Here is a 21711-nt window from a genome sequence, read left to right on the forward strand (position 1 = left end):
CCAGACTTCCATCCTCATCAGTTACAAATTCGGTGACTAAACTTTCGGTAGATATAATCTTAATTTGCTTTGCCATGCTGCTCAGTCGGTGTATTAGCTATAATGAGTTTACCAGAAATTTCCCATTTATCCCAACCACAGACGAAAATTGCCTGCATTTCTAATATCACGATTTTATTGTGGATATCAATGAACAAAGATATTTAACTTCGCGTTTTCGCTTGTTCGTTATGATAGTTTAGTTTCGCTCATTAAATTTTCGCGAGAAGATGACACCGCGAAAACGCGAAAGTTAGATGCCGCGAATACATAAGTGTCTTAGGGTACTATAAGACAGGTATAAACTATTATATGACACGCATGAACTATTATATGACAGATATAAACTATTATAAGACAGGTATAAACTATTATATGCCAGGTATAAACTATTATAGGACAGGCATGAACTATTATATGACAGGTATAAACTATTACAGGACAGGTATGAACTATTATATGACAGGTATGAACTATTATATGACAGGTATAAACTATTATATGACAGGTATGAACTATTATATGCCAGGTATAAACTGTTATATGACAGGTATAAACTAGTATAGGACAATATGAACTATTATATGACAGGTATAAACTATTATATGTCAGGTATAAACTATTATAGGACAGGTATGAACTATTATATGACAGGTATGAACTATTATATGACAGGTATAAACTATTATAGGACAGGTATAAACTATTATAGGACAGGTATGAACTATTATATGACAGGTATGAACTATTATATGACAGGTATGAACTATTATATGACAGGTATAAACTATTATAAGACAGGTATAAACTATTATATGACAGGTATAAACTAGTATAGGACAATATGAACTATTATATGACAGGTATAAACTATTATATGCCAGGTATAAACTATTATAGGACAGGTATAAACTATTATATGACAGGTATGAACTATTATATGACAGATATAAACTATTATATGACAGGTATGAACTATTATATGCCAGGTATAAACTATTATAGGACAGGTATAAGCTATTATATTACAAGTATGAACTATTATATGACAGATGAACATATACAGAATAGAAATGTCTAATTCTGACTATGTTTGGTTTCTTTAGGTTTGAAGAGGAGTTGGCTGCTGGCCAAATTAACTCAGATTTGTTCCATAGCGATGATTCATGTCACACTCACAACAGCCAATCAGGTTTGAGAGGACATACCAAAGACCAACCAGTCGTGGAACATGCACTAGCCGTCCAATCAGAGTTGATTATTCCACAAGAACCTAAGAAGCGGAATGTTCTGGTGAGAATTGCATTTCTTAATGTAGCATTTTCCTATATGATTGTATAAATTATCGAGGGGGAACAACTCCTAGTAACTGTGCTTTTTCATTTATCACCTATTGAGTGGGAAATTTTTGCTTCGAAAACATGACTTGATACTCTTTCTTGTCTCTTATTTACACCAAGATTCCATAAAGTATTATTCCTAGTTTTAATGACTAGAATCAATCAGGTTTCCTAAAGCATTTCATCAACTGTTCATGATGGCTAAATTCAACTTCTATTAACTGATGCATTGAGGGAGCATTTTTCAACCAAATGTATTGTAACCTAGTAGTTGTATGTATACAGATGGATAGTGCATCCTCAGGGATTGAGAGTTCAGACGACGAAGAGGTCAAGGCTGGATACGAAAAGGCTAAGGAGGAAGGATTACTCTCTCTGTCATCATCCAATGCTTCTCACAGGGAAAATCAACCTGGCAAACATTCAATTGATGCAAGAGCAGTCAACTCCACTTTTGAAACAACCAAAATTAACCATGAATCATCCAATCACAGTATAGTTAGAAATATGGCTGATATCCATGCAATAAAAAGTATGTTGACTAGTGAGAAGTTGTCAGCTTATGAAGATAAAGGCGAGAAGATCCTCATCACTCATCATTCTATAAGTTTCTCCGATGCTCTCCATGGCTACTCCAAGGAAGAGTTTGACTCCAGCGAGCTCTTCACGGACTCAACTCCTGAAAACTATAGAGAAGGGCATTCACAGGGCCATGATAAACAAGGAGTCGCAGTTCTACTATCTGACCAAAAACTTTTAATGGTTCCACTGGCTAAACAGGATGAGAAATCGGAAGATTATCGGAAAAATAGCGAACATCAAGTCTTACATAGGAACGAGCTGCCTTCAGTCGGTAGGTAGACGTCTAATGATCTTCAGTATGTTTAGTGTTTTGGGTGGTTCTATAGTTGACTCCTTGGCTTGGCTCTATGTTCACAGCTCTATGCTCACAGCTCTATGTTCACAGCTCTATGTTCACAGTTCAATGTTCACAGCTCTATGTTTACAGTTCTATGCTCACAGTTCTATTTTCACAGCTCTATGTTCACAGCTGTGTTCACAGTTCACAGCTCTATGTTCACAGTTCAATGTTCACAGCTCTATGTTCACAGTTCTATGTTCACAGCTCTATGTTCACAGCGTTTCTTTTATTAATTTTAGGTACTCGGCAAGACGAAGCAGTTAACAGCAAGTGTTCGTCGTGGCGGACAAATGGAGACCTTGCTTCAAGAAATGGCTATGAACTGTCTCAAGTCATGCCAAAGGTAGCTGTGGAACCGGAGAATACAACGAAATGTGTTAAGGTCGTACCCACACCTAGAGGATTAGCAAGCTATGCCTTGAGGTCATGTGACGTTTTCGATACAAGCACGGACTTTGTGAGTGCTGCCCTTACTGACTCTGTCACGCTGCCTCTGCCTACAGACTCATCTAATGTACCTCTTGTCACTGTAGTCAAACCCATCCCTGCTCCTCGTAGTCCCCGTCGTGTTCCTCAGAATGGCTCCACAGGCAGACGACTACCAGCCATTCCATTGGTGAAAGCCAGTCAAGGTGGGGATGTGACCGAAGGGCCTTCCAACTGCGTGAAGTCTACCAAATCGCTGGACTCGTGGGACAGGCTAGACCTTGAACCCAGTGACTCTCGTACGGCTTGTCAACAAGACAGCGTAGATAGGGTGAAAATATCTGACAATCACCTCTCTGCTTCCACGCTGAAAAATTCATTAGCAGCTGATGCTGTCGATGATGTAATAGAACTTCCAAAAGAGAATTGCTCCAATCACCTGCCAGCGCATGCGAGTGCCAAAGATGTCCTCTTGCTTACAGGAAGTGATGTAGCTGAAACCGTCATCTCACAAAATAATAAAATTAGCACTTTTAAAAATAGCTTGCAGCCAGACAGGAATAGTAGTACCCCAATTACTGTTCCAACGGAAAAGGAATGTAGGCCAGCCGGAAGTTCTGTCTCTTCACTACAAAATGGCACCACCGTAATGGGCGATGATCGCATTACATCTAAAAACGACACTACTGCAGTCAAAAACAGTAGTTCGACACGAAATAACAACACAGCATTAAAAACTGACATAAAGTTTACCAAGTCTGCCTTAGTCAATAATTTGGTGAAACCTTTGACAGCAGAGTTCAATCAGCTCAGGGTGGACTTTAGATCCCTGGCTATAGTTGGCTCAACGGATAATGTGTATAGCTCCACCCCCGATATATACCAGGTTAGTGCATGACTCATACGGAACTTCCCTATCCTGGATCGTCTGCAGCTTCACACCTGAACCCATCATTGAAAATGAACTTGCCCAAAAATGTTATTAGATTTTGTTGGAAAGTATTAGTATTTTATCATTTGCAATGATTTTGATGCTTGAGGTGATCTGATTACCAGGATGTGTCAAGATTGAAATCGACAAAATTTGATTGAGGTCAAAAGCTCAGATCGAGTGAAAGTGTGATTATGACGTCTATAGTTGTAGAGAGACCAACAGAATAGAGACATCTGATGTTGAAACTTCAACGCAACAGCCGATATCAATTATAGCGTTTAGTGATGTCATTTTGCATGTATTTTCTTCTGGTCGTTTTAACCCCGATCAAGTTTGGTCGGTTTTATTCTTGAAACATCCTGGTAGTTCGATTACTTCAAACATCAAAAGTAATCAGAAATGATAGAAAAGTGCTGATACTTTCTGATAAAATCAACTAGAATTTGTCAAAGTTCATCTTTAAAGGGGAACAACCATGAAAGTCCACAAATCGTATCCTAACAACCTGAAGTTGTAGAAACCGGTTTATACCGAAATCTAATAGCTGTATTAACTGGCATTCTATTGGTAACAGAAAAGGCATTGATAAAGGCATAGTCCTTGACATTGCATTGGCTCTGTGAGTTATGCAGAACCTTGGTGTTGGTTCGAGTTAGTCTTGTTTTTGTGAACTGCAAAGCCACCTTTGTTCGCAAAATTGCTAATTTAGTAGGAAGGTGAATATTGCATATGTCTCGGGTAATATTGATATAACTGTTGCATCAGGGGTCGGTTGGTACAGGAAGCTGAAATTTAACAGTGGAGTCACACCTTTTTTACGATCAACTCAATACACGAGTTTCATCAACATGCCATGCAATATTTTACGGACTATTTGACATCCAAGGTTGTTTTAAGGTGAAATATTTAATGTTTCTAAAAATATGGCAGCTAGTAAAAATAAGTAAGATGAAGGAAATTAACAAAAAAACGGAAAGAAATATTAACATTTTGACATAGGTTGTTTTAAAATTCAGCTAAGTTCAAAGTAAAGTCATGGTGAATACTTCTACCACCAAATTTGGGCATGGCCAAGTCCAGTTACATGGCCCTTAGGTAAAAAAACAAAAAAAAATAATAAAAATAACTTCTATCTATATATAAATCTCAGTGTTTGTCATTTATCTGTTCGTGTGTCCAGTTATAGCGATAAAGTTTTAGAAACGGAAAAATATGCTTTGAAGGGGATTTGAACTCAGAACCTACGGGTCTGCAGATGGTTGTGTTAAACTATTAAGCTATGCAGCTACATTGCTATACATAGAATATATTGAATATATATGGAAATAATTGTGTACATCATACTTATTACACCTGCCAATCTGATATGCTGATTGGTTAAAATACTTGTGCCCTCGCTAGCATGCCTAAAACTATTTAGCATGTCTGAAATAATATTTTTCTAAGTTAAGTTATAAGCTAAGCTGGCTAAGCTAAGTTATAATAATGACTCTTATTATAGTAAGATTAACTAGCTTGAGTTTCTCCAATTCATTGGGTAAAGAAACTTGACAACAATTGGAATAACTTTTTTGTGCAAAAACCTTTTTTATAGGATTATCTCCAGCCTGTCGGTTGTAAATGTATGAAGCAAATGACATTACGTTACGTGTTGGAGTATTTACTCGGCGTACGAGAGTTTTAACCAATCAGCTGGATGATGAACGGAGAGGTTGAACTGTGCGTTCTTTGGCTTCAGTTGTAGGGCTACCTGTTGCATCATATCTTCAATTATTAATTTAAATTAAAGTATGAAGTTTTGTTTTTAGATCGGTGAATCTGACAGCTCGAGGGCGGAGAAAATTTCTACTTCTAAACACTTACATCATCACAGAGGTAAGCAGTTTTTAGTTTCTGTTCATCATTTTTCTTGTCACCCGCATATCCTCATATCTTTGGCTCTGCTTACCTATCGGTTGACAGGTCATAGCAGTGATATCGTGTCTCACATGAGTGAGTCGGAGAGTGAATACAGTCCTTCTCACTTCAAATCGGCGCGGCAGCAGCTGCCAACAGTGCAAAGTTCAGTTGACATCTCCTTCCTTACACCTGCTCCTCCTTCGGCAAAAGCTAAGCCTCCCGTGCAAAAGAGGGGAGCTGTGACAGCTAGGTGAGATGTGTAAAAATTTCTTTTTCAAGACGGAATTGTCCTTGACCTCTCTTAGAAAAACTTTGGGATTTGTGTATGACTAGTCGAATTCCCGGCGTTGCACTGGTATTAAAAAACAGCTTATAAACAGTTGCAGGTGATGTGGTTGCTTGCCATTAGCCTGGCACATTGCCAAATACTGATTTGAGTACTATCTTTATTGCTGAACTTACCAATAAGAGCTGTGAGAGCAAGCTTTAGTTGTGTAGCGTAACACAGAATTCTATGCCTATTTTAACTGACATAACGGCTCATATCGCCTCTGAATTCAATTCGTCTCGCATAGCTTAATTGGTAAGATATTTGCCTGGTGAACCAGGCAACTGATGAACCAGGCAAACATCGGTACCGAGGTCCGAGACAAATCCAGCACGAAATGGACATTTTATTTCTAAATTTTAATAGCTATAGCTAGACAAACCGACACACATACAAACTTTGAGATTGATATATACAGTCAAACATGGATAACTCGAACTTCACGGGACCGAGCGAAAGTGTTCGAATTATCGGAGCATTCAAGTTATCAGAGCACTGTCACAAGTTCATGTATTTACTTATTTATTAGTAGATACATGTACATATGCAAACTATAATATAAATCAAAAGCACAAATGGCTTGTTTCGAATTGAATGCTTCTAATGTAAAGTTTAAAACGTTTTTATCAAAAAGTATAGAGATTTTTCTATCACTTGAGATTGGTTTGTTGTTTGAGGTGATGTTATTGCCAGGACGTTTTTTTAGATTGACATTGGCAAAACTTGATCGTTGTTGAAATGCTTAAAAGAAAAGACATCTTTTTCTTTTGAGCGTTTTACCCACGATCAATTTTGCTGATTTTTCTTGAAGTTTATGCAAAGATTACCTCACTTTACCTCACTTCCGAAGGGCGATCGTTAAGCGGATGTTTGGTATAAATCAAATTTCCCCAAACCTTTAGAAAAGTCGTTGACAAAAATATTTTGCCGATGGTGGTAATAACGACGCTTATGAATTACGAAAAGTTGAGGTTCACCTCTATGGCTTGGAATAAAGTGATTTTTTAAAGCGATAACGACCGTTTCGGTAGCCATTGGGCAAAAAACAGTTCGAGTTAACAGTGTTGAGTTCGAGTTATCTATAGCAATTTATCATTACGTGGGAACGGACCAAAGAAATCGTTCGAATTAACCATGTGTTCGAGCTATCCGTGGGCGAGTTATCCATGTTTGACTGTATATATAGATGAAAAAGGGCTGCCAACAATTAGGCTTTAATACTTTAAAATTTGTAGGTAATTTCTCCTTTCTGGTCGTAATAAGGTCTCATCTGTAGGGGTTGTCTCCTTGACGGTTAGAATAGTTAGAATAAGGTCTTATTTGTGGGAGTTGTTTCCTCTTTGGTTGGAATAATGTTATATCTTTAAGAATTTTCTCCTCTCCCTGGCTGAAATGAGGTCATATCTGTCGGATTGTCTCTTCACTGGTTGGAATAAGGTTTTAGTTGGAGGAATTGTCTCCTCTTTGTTTGGAATAAGGTCATATCTGTAGGAATGAGCGATCTTTTCAAGGTCATAGTTTCAACCTGGTCAAAGTCATTTTCTTACCTTCAACAAGGTCATTGACTCTTTCTTAAGACCTGAGCCACACTCTCGTCACGATCAATGCTGATAGCAAAACATTGAGACCACAATGTTAAACTTGCATGTATGTAATTTTGGTAGGATGGTATTTAGCAATGCAGTGTAATGTTGGTACCACATGATTTGAATAATGTCAGTTTTTTCATTTTTGTTCACATAAGAGGTGACACCGGTAAGTCATAAAGCATTCATCATTTTTAGCTAAGTTCTGTAATTGCAGGAGGCGGCGTTACAAACTCGCGGAGGTATCAAGTCCTCAGTCTTCTCCACGATCTGCTAATTAACTATGACGTATCCCTACCTGCTGCGACGCTCACGGGGCTAACTCTACAGATTATCTCTCCATTGTGGTGCTAGACAATGAATTCTATCTCTTATCTAACTGTATCATGTATAGAGGCCTAGCCTAGAATCCGCCCATCTTTGTGTAAGACTGTCTTGTCATTTTTTCGTCCACGCAACTTGATTTTCCTAACATGCTCTGGGAGGATGGCTATTTCTTTCTCTTTGCAATCACTCTATTTTTCTTTATTAATTATTTTTGCAATGGATGTGGTTGCCAGCGCTTAGATGTATGTTTCCAATTAATCACTTGGCTGGGATGCAGCCTAAATAAACTGAACCAACCTATGCCTCTCTTTCATTCTATAGATCCATTGCTGATGAACCTTAGTACGACTCTGGCAGTAGACCTAACTAAGTCATATTTCAATCTTACAGCTTTTATTGTTTAATTCTTAAACGCGCTAACCAACTTTGCACACAAATGTTTCGCTCTGCTGCAAGCTACGCGATCTTCGTGAGCAGCATCTCAGAGCTCACCTTGTAGAGTTTCAACCTAACTCTAGCTACAAGTGCTAGTTTGTTGATTTTGTATTTGCCAACACAGTGAAGCCTGGTTCTCTTATGCATCGCAAAGCACCGGCGACAGCACCGCAGGCTATTAGCGGTGAATTAGGAACCTACGCTGTACGAATTAGGAACCTTACGCTGGCAACTACCTACGGTAGTTGCCAGCGGCAATGCAATAGTTTAGAGCTGTTAAAATTTTGCAAAAGGTTGCGGGCAAAACCTTCCCGAAATGCACTGTACAGGTGAAGGTCACCATTATAGAAACTGCATGGCGAGCGAACATTGTATTTGATTCCGCGATTATGTTTAGCGATGCACCTTTATATGTAAACAGGTGCCGCCGATTCTGGCGTCGCAAGTGTTTTGCTGCGCAAGTTACCGCCGGAGTCTCGCAATCGATATGGGAACCAGGCTTAAAGGTAATAACGATGAAAACATAATTATGATTGGTGGGTTTATACTTTATTACTGTAAGGAACTCTAGTTATGAAAAGTGTGTACATAACAAGCTGAAGATACTTCTATGAGCAACACTGAGCCGTTTATATAGTTAAGCACCAAGAAGCTTCTAGAAATAGTAAGCTAGTTTCTATAAAGCTTATCATATAATTCGTCATCAAACCCATCTGTAAAGATATGGGCACACATGCCGATTTTTTTGTTAGTTCTGATCGAAATCATGTTATAAATGAAAAACACCAAATTATTCGGCCAAAATTGGCACAGAATTACCAGAGCTGTGCATGCTTACTGAAATCGTCGACGAAACGTCTTTAATTGGCTAAAAGAATAATTAGCCAATTAATTGGCCAGCACAATTCTAGCAGCTTTCGCAGTTTATATAGTCCGAGCCACATAACGTGACACGCAAGAAAAATATTAACGCAATTCGCGAAAGTAAATACAATGCAATTGACTTGATTGCGCTAAAGATGGCAACTCTTTTTACAACGGAACTTCTGCTGTAGTTTCGTAGCCAACGATTCGTAGCCAAAATGTCCGAACGATAAAAATCCAACAATAGTGCAATTTAGGCAGTTGCATTGTATATTTACTATGTTGAATAGCGTTGGTACTTTGATTGTGTGTCGGGTATATATATACATACATATGTATGTACATATGATATACATATACATACTTATATATGTTTATATATAAATATATAGTAACTAAAAGCAGGTGTGAAAGCATATAAAAAGAGAATTGTACACTAAAAACCTAAAAGATGGAGTAGTAATAGTATATAAATTTTATATATATAAATATATATAAAATATGTATTTATATATATGTATATATATATTTATACATAATGACTACTAGAATTACAGTTGTTCTCACACCCCAGCATTTTTCCATTTCTTCAAAGAAAAAAGAGATTGCAAAATACTGGGGTGTAAGAACTGTAATCCCAGTAGTCATTGGGGCACTGGGCGTAATAACACCAGCGCATAAAATTTGGCTGGCCCAGATACCGGCAGCAATCAACTCAAGTGAGTTGCAGAAAAGTGAGCTATTGGGAGCAGCTAAGATCTTGAGGCGAGTGGTCAAACTCCCGGGTCTCTGGTAGGAGACCCGAATCAGAGCAAAAATTACCACCCATGTAGGTTAACCGAGGTGAGGAAACAACTTCTCTTTTGTATATATTTTCAGCTACATTTTTCCTAGGTTTCTTCATAAATTATATCTTTTTTTTCTGACTCCAGTTTGCACCCAAATACCGTATCACTAATGATGTTTAAACTTATTATTTAAGTTTTAGCTGCCGAAAAGTAGAGAAGTAAAATGAATATTGACTAATACTACCTCCTTGTTTGCTGTTAGCTGTTTCAAATTTTGAAAGCTGTTAAGTCAACCATTCAGTCTTTCGTACTTGAGTACTTGTGCATATATATTGTTGCTCTAGAAATTATGAAGTCTAAGCAAAATATATTACAGCTTTAATGTATTCATCTATTTAATCAATAATCAATAACCAATTAATAATCAATAAGCTCAGAATGTTTGTCTGCCTGCAGGTGCAATTCCTTAGCGTGAGGATCGCTTTCATAGGTGACAGTTCTGCTGCTTTGCAAGTTTTCTCTGGGACGCGATATATGCCATCTACAAAAAAGAAAGACTGTCTGTTAAACCAAAGTACCTGCTAAAACTATTACATATACACAACTGAAATAGTTGGTAAAAACTAAAATGATGACAATATCCATACGAAAATGCTAAAATACTAAACTCGTCAAAATTGAGTACCAAAGCACATGCATCGATTGTCAAATAGGATAGCTGCCAAGTTGCATGTGTCACCTGATGTCAATTAGCATAGCTCAAGGATATATCTGATACCAGTGCCAAGAATACACTTTTCACCAAACAAAAATACTAGCGTACACGTGCCACCCGTCAAACAGAACTGTCACCTGACTGCTAAGTCTACTTCTGTGTAAAACACAGCTGAGATAGACAGACAAACACTAAAGTGATGACAATGTCAATAAAACAAAGGTTTAAGTACTAAACATGCCACAATCTAGTACCAAAGCACATGCACCCCTTGTCAAATAGGATGACTGCCAAGTTGCATGTGTCATCTAATGTCAATTAGCATAGCTCACAAGTATAATTGACACCAGTTTCAAGCATACGCTTATAACCAAACACCAGTACAAGTTTACACATGCCACCTGTCAAACAGAACTGTCACCTGCCGGTACCAGTCTATCTATGACAATAAATCACAAGTGCTATTTAATAGCGATAAATTGATGTAACAATGTGAAGGCTAAAGAGTAATCATATGCTTCTTTATAGTTCATCATATGTGACTTCGTTGATGTTAAACAACAAAGTCTTTTAATATAATTATACAAGAAAGACTGGTATTAAAGTATTAAATTAAAGTATAAATATATATTATATGTGTATATATGTGTGTATATATAATGTACTTAGCTGTGCCTTTCGACGTTGCCCGGGCATTAAAAATCAGCTTATAAACAATGAGAAGTGATGAGATTTGCTTACCACTTGCTGACAGGCAACTCTCTAGCAAGTGGCAGGCCATTACCAAGTGGGGTGGCACATTGCCAATGAAAGATTCCATTAACGTAGTTAGAAAGTTTCAAATTCTGGTAGGCAATGACATTGCGTCAGCGTTGTTGCCCAGCTAGGCTATTCTAATAATAGCTATATCCGCAATACAGGCAGACATATGACATACGGCACACGAACATACTTTGAGAAATATATAGATGTGTATTATAATACTAGTTGAATACCCGATGTTGCTCGGGTAGTCAAGTTTTTGCACAAAAATTAATTTTATTTAACTCATACAACATTTTTTATTTCAACTTTTATATGGAACTGTTTATGTGTAGAATTAAATACTTGTGGAAATTTGTCATTTTCACACCACTTAAGAGTTAGAAAAGTGACGCATTACCCATTTTTAGGTTGGCGGGTTCCCCAGTGGGCATATCAACCACTAAAATTGTATACAATTTGGAAAGTTTCAAGAATTTTATTGTTGTAAACAAAGCTTATTATTTGGCAACGTAAATACAAAATCTATAAAACATTTCTTGAGCATTTTTTGCAGAGCCAAATGATTTACAGAAAAAATAAGATACCAGTTCTTAAAATGCTATATTCAAATAATTTATAAAAAAACGCAACTCTGAAATAATAATGATAATAAAACGAACTTCACAAACTGATATTATAAACTTCCAAATTTCTAAATACTTTTTAGATGAAATAATTATTTATTGGATAAAAGAGTGAAAGATAGCTGGTACTTATAATCTTACACGATAGTAGAATAACGTAGTATTGTAACTATGTCTGTTCTGTTAATTAGTGTGGTATCCATCACTAATTACTAATTTGTTATGAAAGGAAAGATGTGTAAGCTAATAGACAAAGCGAGTGCTGTTATGAACTTTCATGAACGACGGTGTAACGAGCTCAATAATTGTCTGTTGAAATAAATTAAGAGAAGAAATAAAAGGGAAATAAATAACAAGTATGTAAACTACGATGGAAATTACGTAAACTATTGTAAACTACGTAATGCTACGATCAAAACATCGTTTTCAGTGTAATCGTAGCAAAACAGAGGATTTGATAATGATGCATTTAATACAAACTGGGAAAACCAAATAAAAATTATTAATTTGTTGAACTAATAATAAAAATTAGTGCTTAGAAGTGTGTATAAAAAGATCACTACACAGTAACTTTAGTGTATTTAGTGACGACGATCAGCAAGAAAACACAAAATTACAATGTGCTACGTGCTGTATGCACAGTAAGAAGTTTTTGCCTTCGCGACAGGCGTATAACATAAAAATTGAATTACACTCAAATGGATTTAGCTGACAAAACACATTGTTAAAGCTAAAATTCGGTGTGTTTTACTAAACCAAACTAAAGGTATCTGCTTTTGTTTTAACTATAACTTCCACCGATTAATGATGAACATCACTTTCGCAAGTTGTGGAAGATATTTCGGCAAATGGCACGTTGGCAATTTCGTCGTAATCAGTACAACGACCGCAAGATTTTAATTTCGAGAGAAATCTTTGTTGATCTTGTACCGCGGAAGAATTCACTCTATTACAGTGATGATGGAAAAGCATCGGGCTTTATAGAGTTAGGCGATAAGTATTTTATAACAGGGGCATTGTAACCTATAGGCGCACAGTATTATTTAATACGTAGTTTGGCGTGTGCGCTGGTAAAAATGGTATAGAGTATGCAGTAAAAGTGATAGAATGTTACGAGATGCGTAGCCTTGTGGTTAGAGCGTGTGATTACTAAATTGTGACTATACAATCTTTGTGAGTTCAAATCCTGCGTGAGGGGGCCCTTTCATTCTTAGATTGCAGTAACTATGACAGGAAAGACCAAATGACAGGCTTTGATCTTTATATAGACATCGTAAATAAATTATATATATATATCAAATAAATAAAAGAAGAGATGACTAAAAATGTGTTTTTATTACTAATAGTTTCATGTACAGAGTACAATCATCAGACAATACATGAAACTATTAGTAACAAAAACTCACTTTTAGTCATCTCTTACTTCTTTTATATTTTAGCTCTTACTTCTAGTAATAGAGCACTATGCTAAAGAAGCGTGACATTACTCTAGATCAAATAAGCAAATGTATGTATTGATATGTATGTCAAAATTTTAAAAATGGTCATTGAAACCTGCCTCATCTAGATGGCAACTCTTCTAATTCATATAGCCAATATGTATCCAAGAACGGAAACCGCCATGTTATGAGTTTCATTTTTTTAATAGCTGAGGCTATTTACATCGAGTGTAGGACTAACACGCATTTATGTATCATTCATTTGTCAGTAAACCAACTAGGATAGTAAACTAAAGACTTATAAGTTCACTAGATTGTTCTAAACATTAGAACAACTCAAGTGATCGTACAGCAGCAGCGAGTCTGACCTTACAGAGCTTTACAACAGTATTGTAGAGGAAGCCCAAACTTATACTGGCATCTCGGCGTAAATAGAGCACTATATGTCAACAAACTGTCAACACACTGTCAACATACTGTCAACATACTGTCAACGCACTGTCAGCATACTGTCAACATACTGTCAACACACTGTCAGCATACTGTGAACATACTGTCAATATACTACAAACATTCTGGCAACTTACTGTCAACAAACTATCAATATATTGTGAGCGTACTGCCAGCATATTGAGAACATACTGCAAACTTTTTGCCAACATACTGTCAACACACTGTCAACATACTGTCAACACACTGCCATCATATTGTAAATATATTGTGAATGCACTGTCAATATGTTGTGGATATACTGTGAACATACTGTCAACATACTGTAAAGATACTGTCAACATACTATCAATATATTGTGAGCGTACTGCCAGCATATTAAGAACATACTGCAAACTTTTTGCCAACAAACTGTCAACACACTGTCAACATACTGTCAACACACTGCCATCATATTATAAATATATTGTGAATGCACTGTCAATATGTTGTGGACATACTGTGAACATACTGTCAACATACTGTAAAGATACTGACAACATACTATCAATATATTGTGAGCGTACTGCCAGCATATTGAGAACATACTGCAAACTTTTTGCCAACATACTGTCAACACACTGTCAACATACTGTCAACACACTGCCATCATATTGTAAATATATTGTGAATGCACTGTCAATATGTTGTGGACATACTGTGAACATACTGTCAACATACTGTAAAGATACTGTCAACATACTATCAATATATTGTGAGCGTACTGCCAGCATATTGAGAACATACTGCAAACCTTTTGCCAACATACTGTCAACAAACTGCCATCATACTGTGAATATATTGCAAACATACTGTTAACATACTGTCAACACGCTGTTAACATACTGTCACAATTCTAACAGCCTATCACATATTGTGAACATGCTATGAACATACTGTAAATAAGTTTTTAACATACTGTAAACATATTGAAACTATTACAGCATGCTTAATTTTCTTAACGGTTGAAGTTTTTCTCAAGTACCTACCCATCCTCCTTCAGCTTTGACAAGTGTAGATAAAGGCACCCCACCTTGGTTGATGCTAGAAGTTAGTGAATTTGTTATAATTTCTATGAGCGATGCAATATTGGCTGGTCCCGACCGAAGCATGTCATTTCCTATAGCCATTGCAGCGAATTCCAACATCTAAAAGTTTTTTCCTTTTTTACATAAGCATTTTATTGACCAGTTCTGCTAGCAGCGAGCTGCCTTGATGCATTTTAAAAGTTCTCCAAACATAAAAATCAACCGATACATTAGTTCAAATCACATCTAACAAAATGCTACAGTAAAAATAGTATAACACATGTGACTTGATTGGTCAATTTACAGCCAGTAAAAACATTATCGATTTATGTTAGACCAGTAGAGATATTATTGGTCTATGTTAGACCAGTAGAGATATTATTGGTCTATGTTAGACCAGGAGAGATATTATTGGTCAATATATTGCCAGCTCAAACAGTTTTGATCAATATACAACTTCCACAAACATTATTGATCAATTTACCACTAAAACAGATAGATCTTGGTCAACTTTTAACCAGTCAGGTTCAGCCATGATTCTCTACAGCTACAATTTACATAGACATAGTTAACTATAGCCATAGTTCACTATACCTAGATCACTGTAGCCATGGCTGACTATAGCCATAGTATATTATAGCCATAGTTCATTATAGCCATAGATAACTATTATAATAGTGATCTATAATAGTAATCTATGGCTATCTACGGCTATATATAGCCAAGGCTATAATAGCCATGGCTCAATATAGTCATAATTCACCTAAAACCAGGAAAAAAACACGCTGCTCATCTAATTGATGAGAGTGTACAGAAGCAAACTCCACTCTAAGATGAGAAAAACAGCATACATGGTGATGCTCAATTAAGACTTACTCCTACTCAACCAACTGGACTATCATCCCCTGCCCACAGAGGGGCAACCAACCTATTGGTACAAGATAGAGTCGCTCAAGTGGTTGGAAAAAGTGTATGCTGCCCTCAAAGAAGAAAATATACCTATAAGACAAAAAATAAAAGGAAGACCCATCTCTCTATGTTTCTGGAAACTAGATATAGCTGGTGAATAAACGAAAAAGAGAGAAAACCACTCCAAGCTACAGGCAAGATACGTGGTGTCATACCAAATTATAAATCTTGGCCTAATCCACCGTAACTGATAGAACGCCAATGGCAATACACTACTCAGAATGAAACTCAGCTAAAACCATACCATGCCTGCCCAGAAAAGTGAGGACAAGTGCCACCCACCATCAGACCCTTCAGAGGCCTCACAATAATAGATGGCTAATGGATAGGGCCAGGAAAAAGGAAGTGGAAACTGAGCTATAAATAAGACTGGCGCTAGCCAAGCCAAGACTAAAGGCTTCAAAAAATCTCAAGTTCAACCAAAAGCTTGAAGCTTGGCTGAAAAAGCAAAGAAAATTGAACAACCAACAGCTCAGCATTCTGGAGCAGCCAGCCAAGCCTTAGAGTCCGGAAAAACTGGTACCAAAAATTGTTTCACGCAATTCTTGATCGGCTCGGACCACTAGGCAGCCTGACCAATATGAAATGTCTTATCATGGTTATCTACAGTAACAGCCAATCCCAAGTGTTCTTTGTGGAAAAATACAGAGGCCGAGAAAAGGCGTCAAGCTCAAATGATAAGTAAAGGTCATTTGCGTTCGACAACCAATACAAGCAAGTACAGGTCAAAGCACTTAGCTGAATTTATGAGTCAAACAGTTTACAGAACTGAAGAGCGTCTCGGCAAGGCTGCCTCTGCAGGTGAACTTGTTTCTAGCAACAAGGAAACTTACAATTAGTCCTACTTGGTTGGCGTTCAAACTTTTACTGACCAACCGAAGGTGACTAAGAACATGCTTGACAAAGATTTAGCAAAAGCCACCAGCCAGCCGAGCAAAATGCTAAGCTGAGCAAGTCTTTCCCATTTGAAATGCACAAAGACTTTGACTGGCTAGAAGTGGTTAAAAAACTGAGCTAGTCGAAATCGTTCAAATCTCTTGTTTGACAAAGACCAAGCCGACTAGGGTGCTGACACTGAATCAAAGCTGAGGCTAAAATACCAATAGCAGAACTGGAAAGAATGCCCGACCAGCATGGAATGTCATCAAGACGGAACGGTTTGACAGCGATGCCACATGTATTAAGGTGAGCAAGGTCGTGCAGGGTAAACCTGGCCTATCCAAGCTGTTTGGCATCGTCACAAGCATAAAAAGATGTCGTCAGCACTTTGTCATCTTCATGGGTCTGTCGGCGGCACCATGTTTTGCACGATCAAGTGATGTCAGACTGAGGAGCAAATGGAATTGGCAAGTGCGAGACTGCTGTTTACTTCAATGACAAAAACAAGTGGACAACATTTCCAATAGCGGGTGACTTTTTCTGAGAATGAGAGAATGGCCTGCCGACCTTCCTATAAAGTATTGTACCCCCTACTCTGATCGTGGCTTGGCAGTCCAAAACGGAACTGGAAGTCAAACCAATTAGGGTGGACAAGCATCAGTTAAGGACTCTCGCTAGACAAAGCAACCAGCCCAGTCGCCAGAGCCGAAGTTGACCCAGTGACACAGAGCTGTCTTTTTTTGTCCGAGCCATTATGGATTCACCAAACGGCCATGCCGGCCATATACAGCCTTGTTACTGAGCCGACAAGACCCATGCGGAACTTTACATGGATACGGCCCAAGTCATGCTTCAACTACTTGACTCAGAATGCTCACCCACTGACTAGCCACTGTACCACCGCTAGGAAAAATGAGCCTGACAGATCATTGAAGATAGTCGTCACTGGCAAGAGTTAGCTATGTGCACTTTCACCCTTATTAGATCGAATAAGCTGGAAGAGGACGACCGTGCCTTTGCCAAACCGGAGCTCCATTTCCTCATGTACGGGGTTCAGTGGCATCGGCTCAGAGCTCAGCCTATTTTTTATAGCGATCATGAGTGGGCAGCCTCTTGAGCTTCTACTAAAGGGAAAGATTGTGACAAGGCCTAAGACCAAGAGAGGGAGAATATAAAAGATGCAGAAACCAATGCCAAGACTGAACCAAACTTCGACTCGGCAGACAACACAGCTCTCGTTTGAGCTTCCAGTCAGTCGAGTGGCCGCTCGCCAAGTCAGTCTTATGAACGAGGGGTGAGGCTTGCCATTGCATAAAGACTATATAAAATGCCACAGAAGCGACAGGAGACAGAGCATCTAGAAGTCTCGCACTGTGCAGTTTGTTTGTTCATTACATACATACATATTTAAAAAATATATATGCTCATTGTTTTGTACTGAAGTGGTTTGATTTTTAAGAAGCAAGTAGGGGAACACAGCAATTGTCTTTACTATATATATTGAAACGAATACAAATAGTATATGTATGACAGGTCAGATTTTATTTTCAAAAATTGAGATCGCTTAAAAACTGAAAAAGTTTGATTATAATGAAAGTGGTACTAACCAGTATAAAAGTGCACATAGTAGTTTTGTTTAGCTTCTTTAATTTGTCAAAAGCTTGTAGTATGCTATGAATAAAATCAGTAGGGCAGTTTATTTGAGTGTCAGCAATTCTCTCCAGATCTGCGAGCTGATTTAATGACGCACAGTCGTTAACTAGAAACATAGTAATATACGTGCATGTTGAACTTACTTTCTGTTCTCATGACCTTGACAGACTTTCTCTATACTTTAAAAGCTCAAAAAGTTCAACTGAAGCAAAGTGGCGATAATGAATAAGCTCATTATAAATAGCGACTGCACTGAACACTGTGAGAAAGTATAATAGCTACAGGTAACAATGGTGCAGAGAATGACAGATGACCCAGATATTGGTTGTACAAAAACAATGCTAAGGAGATCAACATTATAGCATGGCGCCGAAGCATGTCCCAAAACATGGTGCCACGCTTTGGCACCAAAGCAGGGCGCCAAAGCATGGCGCCAAATCATGTTGCCAAAGTATGGCGTCAAAGCTTTCACCTTGCTTTGGTGCCACAACATGGTGGCCACATTTTAATAGGTGTTTAATCGCACTGATAACATAGAAACAAGAAACTTAGCTAAATTTAACCTTCATAACCATAGGTTCCTACTCTTGAAATTAAAAAAATATTGGTTCATTTTGAAACCTGTTTTTAAAGGTTAGAATTGGCTGAAAGACCCTTAACGGGAAAATGATGCAATACATGATGTAATAGCAGTTGGTTTTACAATGATCAAGGTCTACAAGTTTTCATTAAAACCTTTATCATAGTAAGAGCTTTGTCTGTCTGTTTGTCCAAAGCCACGGTTGGAGGCCAACAAAACAAAAATACAGGATTTGAACTCATAACATTTGGTGACATTTGAACACAATTTGTGAAAAATACATGTACATGTATGTCACAATTTCCAACTATATTGTGTCTAATAGATTAAAAAATGGAATGTCAAACAGGTGTCAACTGCATTTTATGCTTCAAGCTTGAATGATGGCATCTCTAGCAGATGCCAAATGTGGTGCGCCTAACAAATGCCAAATATGGGATTTTGAACGAGGATCAATTGCAGTTTACTTGATAATATTCAAGGATAACACGTCAAGCCGTAATGTGACATGTTTAGTAGATACTCAATGTGGCGTGCTTCATATGTGTCATTTTAGGGTGTTTGAGAGGTGTCAGCAAGTGGCAAGCTTACCTGTAACTTGCAAGTATAGAATAACTTGGTCAACATGACAAGATGGTGACTTGTTCGCAATATCAGAATACCATGGGAATCTTTTGCTCGCGTAGTATGAAAACCTTTCTTGATATTTGGGGCGATGGCGCAGTCTGTAACAACCATTGAAGATATGAATACAGTAGGCAGTCAGTTTGTTTGTTTCATATACATTTAAAAATATCTACATAAATAGGATCAAAAGTGAAAAAGGCATGAAGGCATGTTTCCCAGCAGCATGGCTAATCCCGATGAGAGCTTTGGTAACCAGTGGGTAATTTAAGGCAGCATTATGCCTGTCAGAGAGTCCAGCAGGTGTGTTTCAGAAACAATTTAAACTCCTTTCCATTGCTCCTTTCGTTGAGTTTTACTGAAGGCTGGTTCACACTGTATCTTTGTACATTGGAGTCATCCTTTCAGCATTCATCATTGACTATTGTCATTGTGAACTGATGACATAACGAAGCGACGCGGGTACGTCTGTAAGGTTCTCGGCTGTCAATATTTTCCGATAGTTTACTGAGCATCGAAGCCTGTACAATGTGCATTAAGTCCGCGATGAAGACCCGCTGTCGCAGGTAGCTTGATCTACATATTCCTGTTTGTGATAATCACTGTGGGACTACATTTGTGTTAAGCACGTGGCAAGAAAGGTTCCTTTGCAAAAAATAAAAAAGATAAGTGAAACGAAAGGAAACAACAGCATCATACAACGAAAACACTATGTCACAGAGTATTCGCTTAAATGTTGACTTGCAACAAAATTCTCATTACAATTACTTAGTATCAAAAGATTCACCATGTCTTACTCTGCTGTGTTGTAGGTGCAAAATATGTGGAAATGTGATTACAAGCTCCTAAAAGCTAAAAACAGAGTAGCTAATCCGCAGCCACACGAGATCGCCGTAGTTTGGATTCCCTTTCCAAAACGGCTCAAATGTGACGTAGTTGAACGAGATGGCTTTTGTTTACACTTTCTTGCAACCTCATTCGTCAAAATATTTTCGCAAATATACTTCACGAATTCAATAAAACCACATCAATTGTTCTTATGCGTCTGTTTTATCATCATTGTAATGCTGCCATTTTGAGCACTCATAGCTCAAAATCTACCGTAAAAATTTGTTTAATTTTTTAACTTTAGCTCAATGAAGTGCATGTCATCTTCTGATAAACATAACAAGCCTGTTGGTCACCTGGAATAGTCGAAAAGTGCTGCAGAAATTATTCACACTGTTTGGCAGGAAGTATGGGTCACATGATCAGATTACGACTAGACGATTAGACCAAGCCGAAACAATTCTGTAAAGTAGTGAGCATCTATATTTGATACAAGCTTTTCGGTAAAACCTGAAGTGTTTATCATAAACTAGTACTACGAGAAGTTTTATATTGAGCCTTTTATTGGACTTTCAATTCATGTGAGAACATCACGTGTCAAAACAATAACCAAATGGATTGACTACGTCAGAGAAATAAACTTATTCCAATCTACGGCGGTTTTGTAACGGCGGCGATTCACTGTTCGTTTTTGAGCTTTTAAGAGCTTGTAATCACATTTTCACATATTTTGCACCTACAACACGGCAGAGTAAAACATGGTGAATCTTTTAATACCAAATAACTGTAATGTGAATTTTTTGCAGGCAACTTTTAAGCAAACGTTAGTGAGTGATTGATAATGTGACAGATTCATGGATGACTGACAGATGACAGATGACAGATGACAGATGACAGATGACAGGTGACAGATGACAGATGACTGACAGATGGAGTCAGGATATTATGAACATTTTTATCATCGGGGATCACCAAAGTATTGTGGGATCGGCGCCGAGACAGTGTGAACCCATCGTAAAAGAGGGTTTTACGCTTCAGACAGTCCATATGCGACTTTGCTCTGACCAGATGTGTACAGGAAGTTAGGTGGTCAAATTGATAGTTTCTAGAGAGAGAAACATGGTATGTTATGAAATATTGTTTGGTTTAAATAGAGACACAGGTCAGTGCTTTATTTTGTTTTATTAAACACTTTGTCTTTTTTATTTATGTTATTACAAGAGATTTTCAA

At 37.6% G+C, this 21711-nt stretch overlaps 1 protein-coding gene across 1 annotated transcript in view; it reads left to right on the top strand.

Annotated features, from left to right (window-relative positions):
* The window catches only part of LOC137396694 (uncharacterized), a 41962-nt gene extending 33870 nt beyond the window's left edge, over positions 1-8092 (top strand). Inside the window, exons 16-21 of the mRNA XM_068083010.1 lie at positions 1146-1332; positions 1665-2232; positions 2541-3613; positions 5470-5536; positions 5624-5810; positions 7692-8092. Coding sequence (XP_067939111.1) covers positions 1146-1332; positions 1665-2232; positions 2541-3613; positions 5470-5536; positions 5624-5810; positions 7692-7755 — 2146 coding nt within the window. The 3' untranslated portion in view covers positions 7756-8092. The remainder of the gene's footprint in view (positions 1-1145; positions 1333-1664; positions 2233-2540; positions 3614-5469; positions 5537-5623; positions 5811-7691) is intronic.
* The last annotated feature ends 13619 nt before the right edge of the window (positions 8093-21711 follow it).

The sequence above is a fragment of the Watersipora subatra genome, chromosome 5 (assembly GCF_963576615.1).
Source record: "Watersipora subatra chromosome 5, tzWatSuba1.1, whole genome shotgun sequence".
NCBI classification, from domain to species: domain Eukaryota; kingdom Metazoa; phylum Bryozoa; class Gymnolaemata; order Cheilostomatida; family Watersiporidae; genus Watersipora; species Watersipora subatra.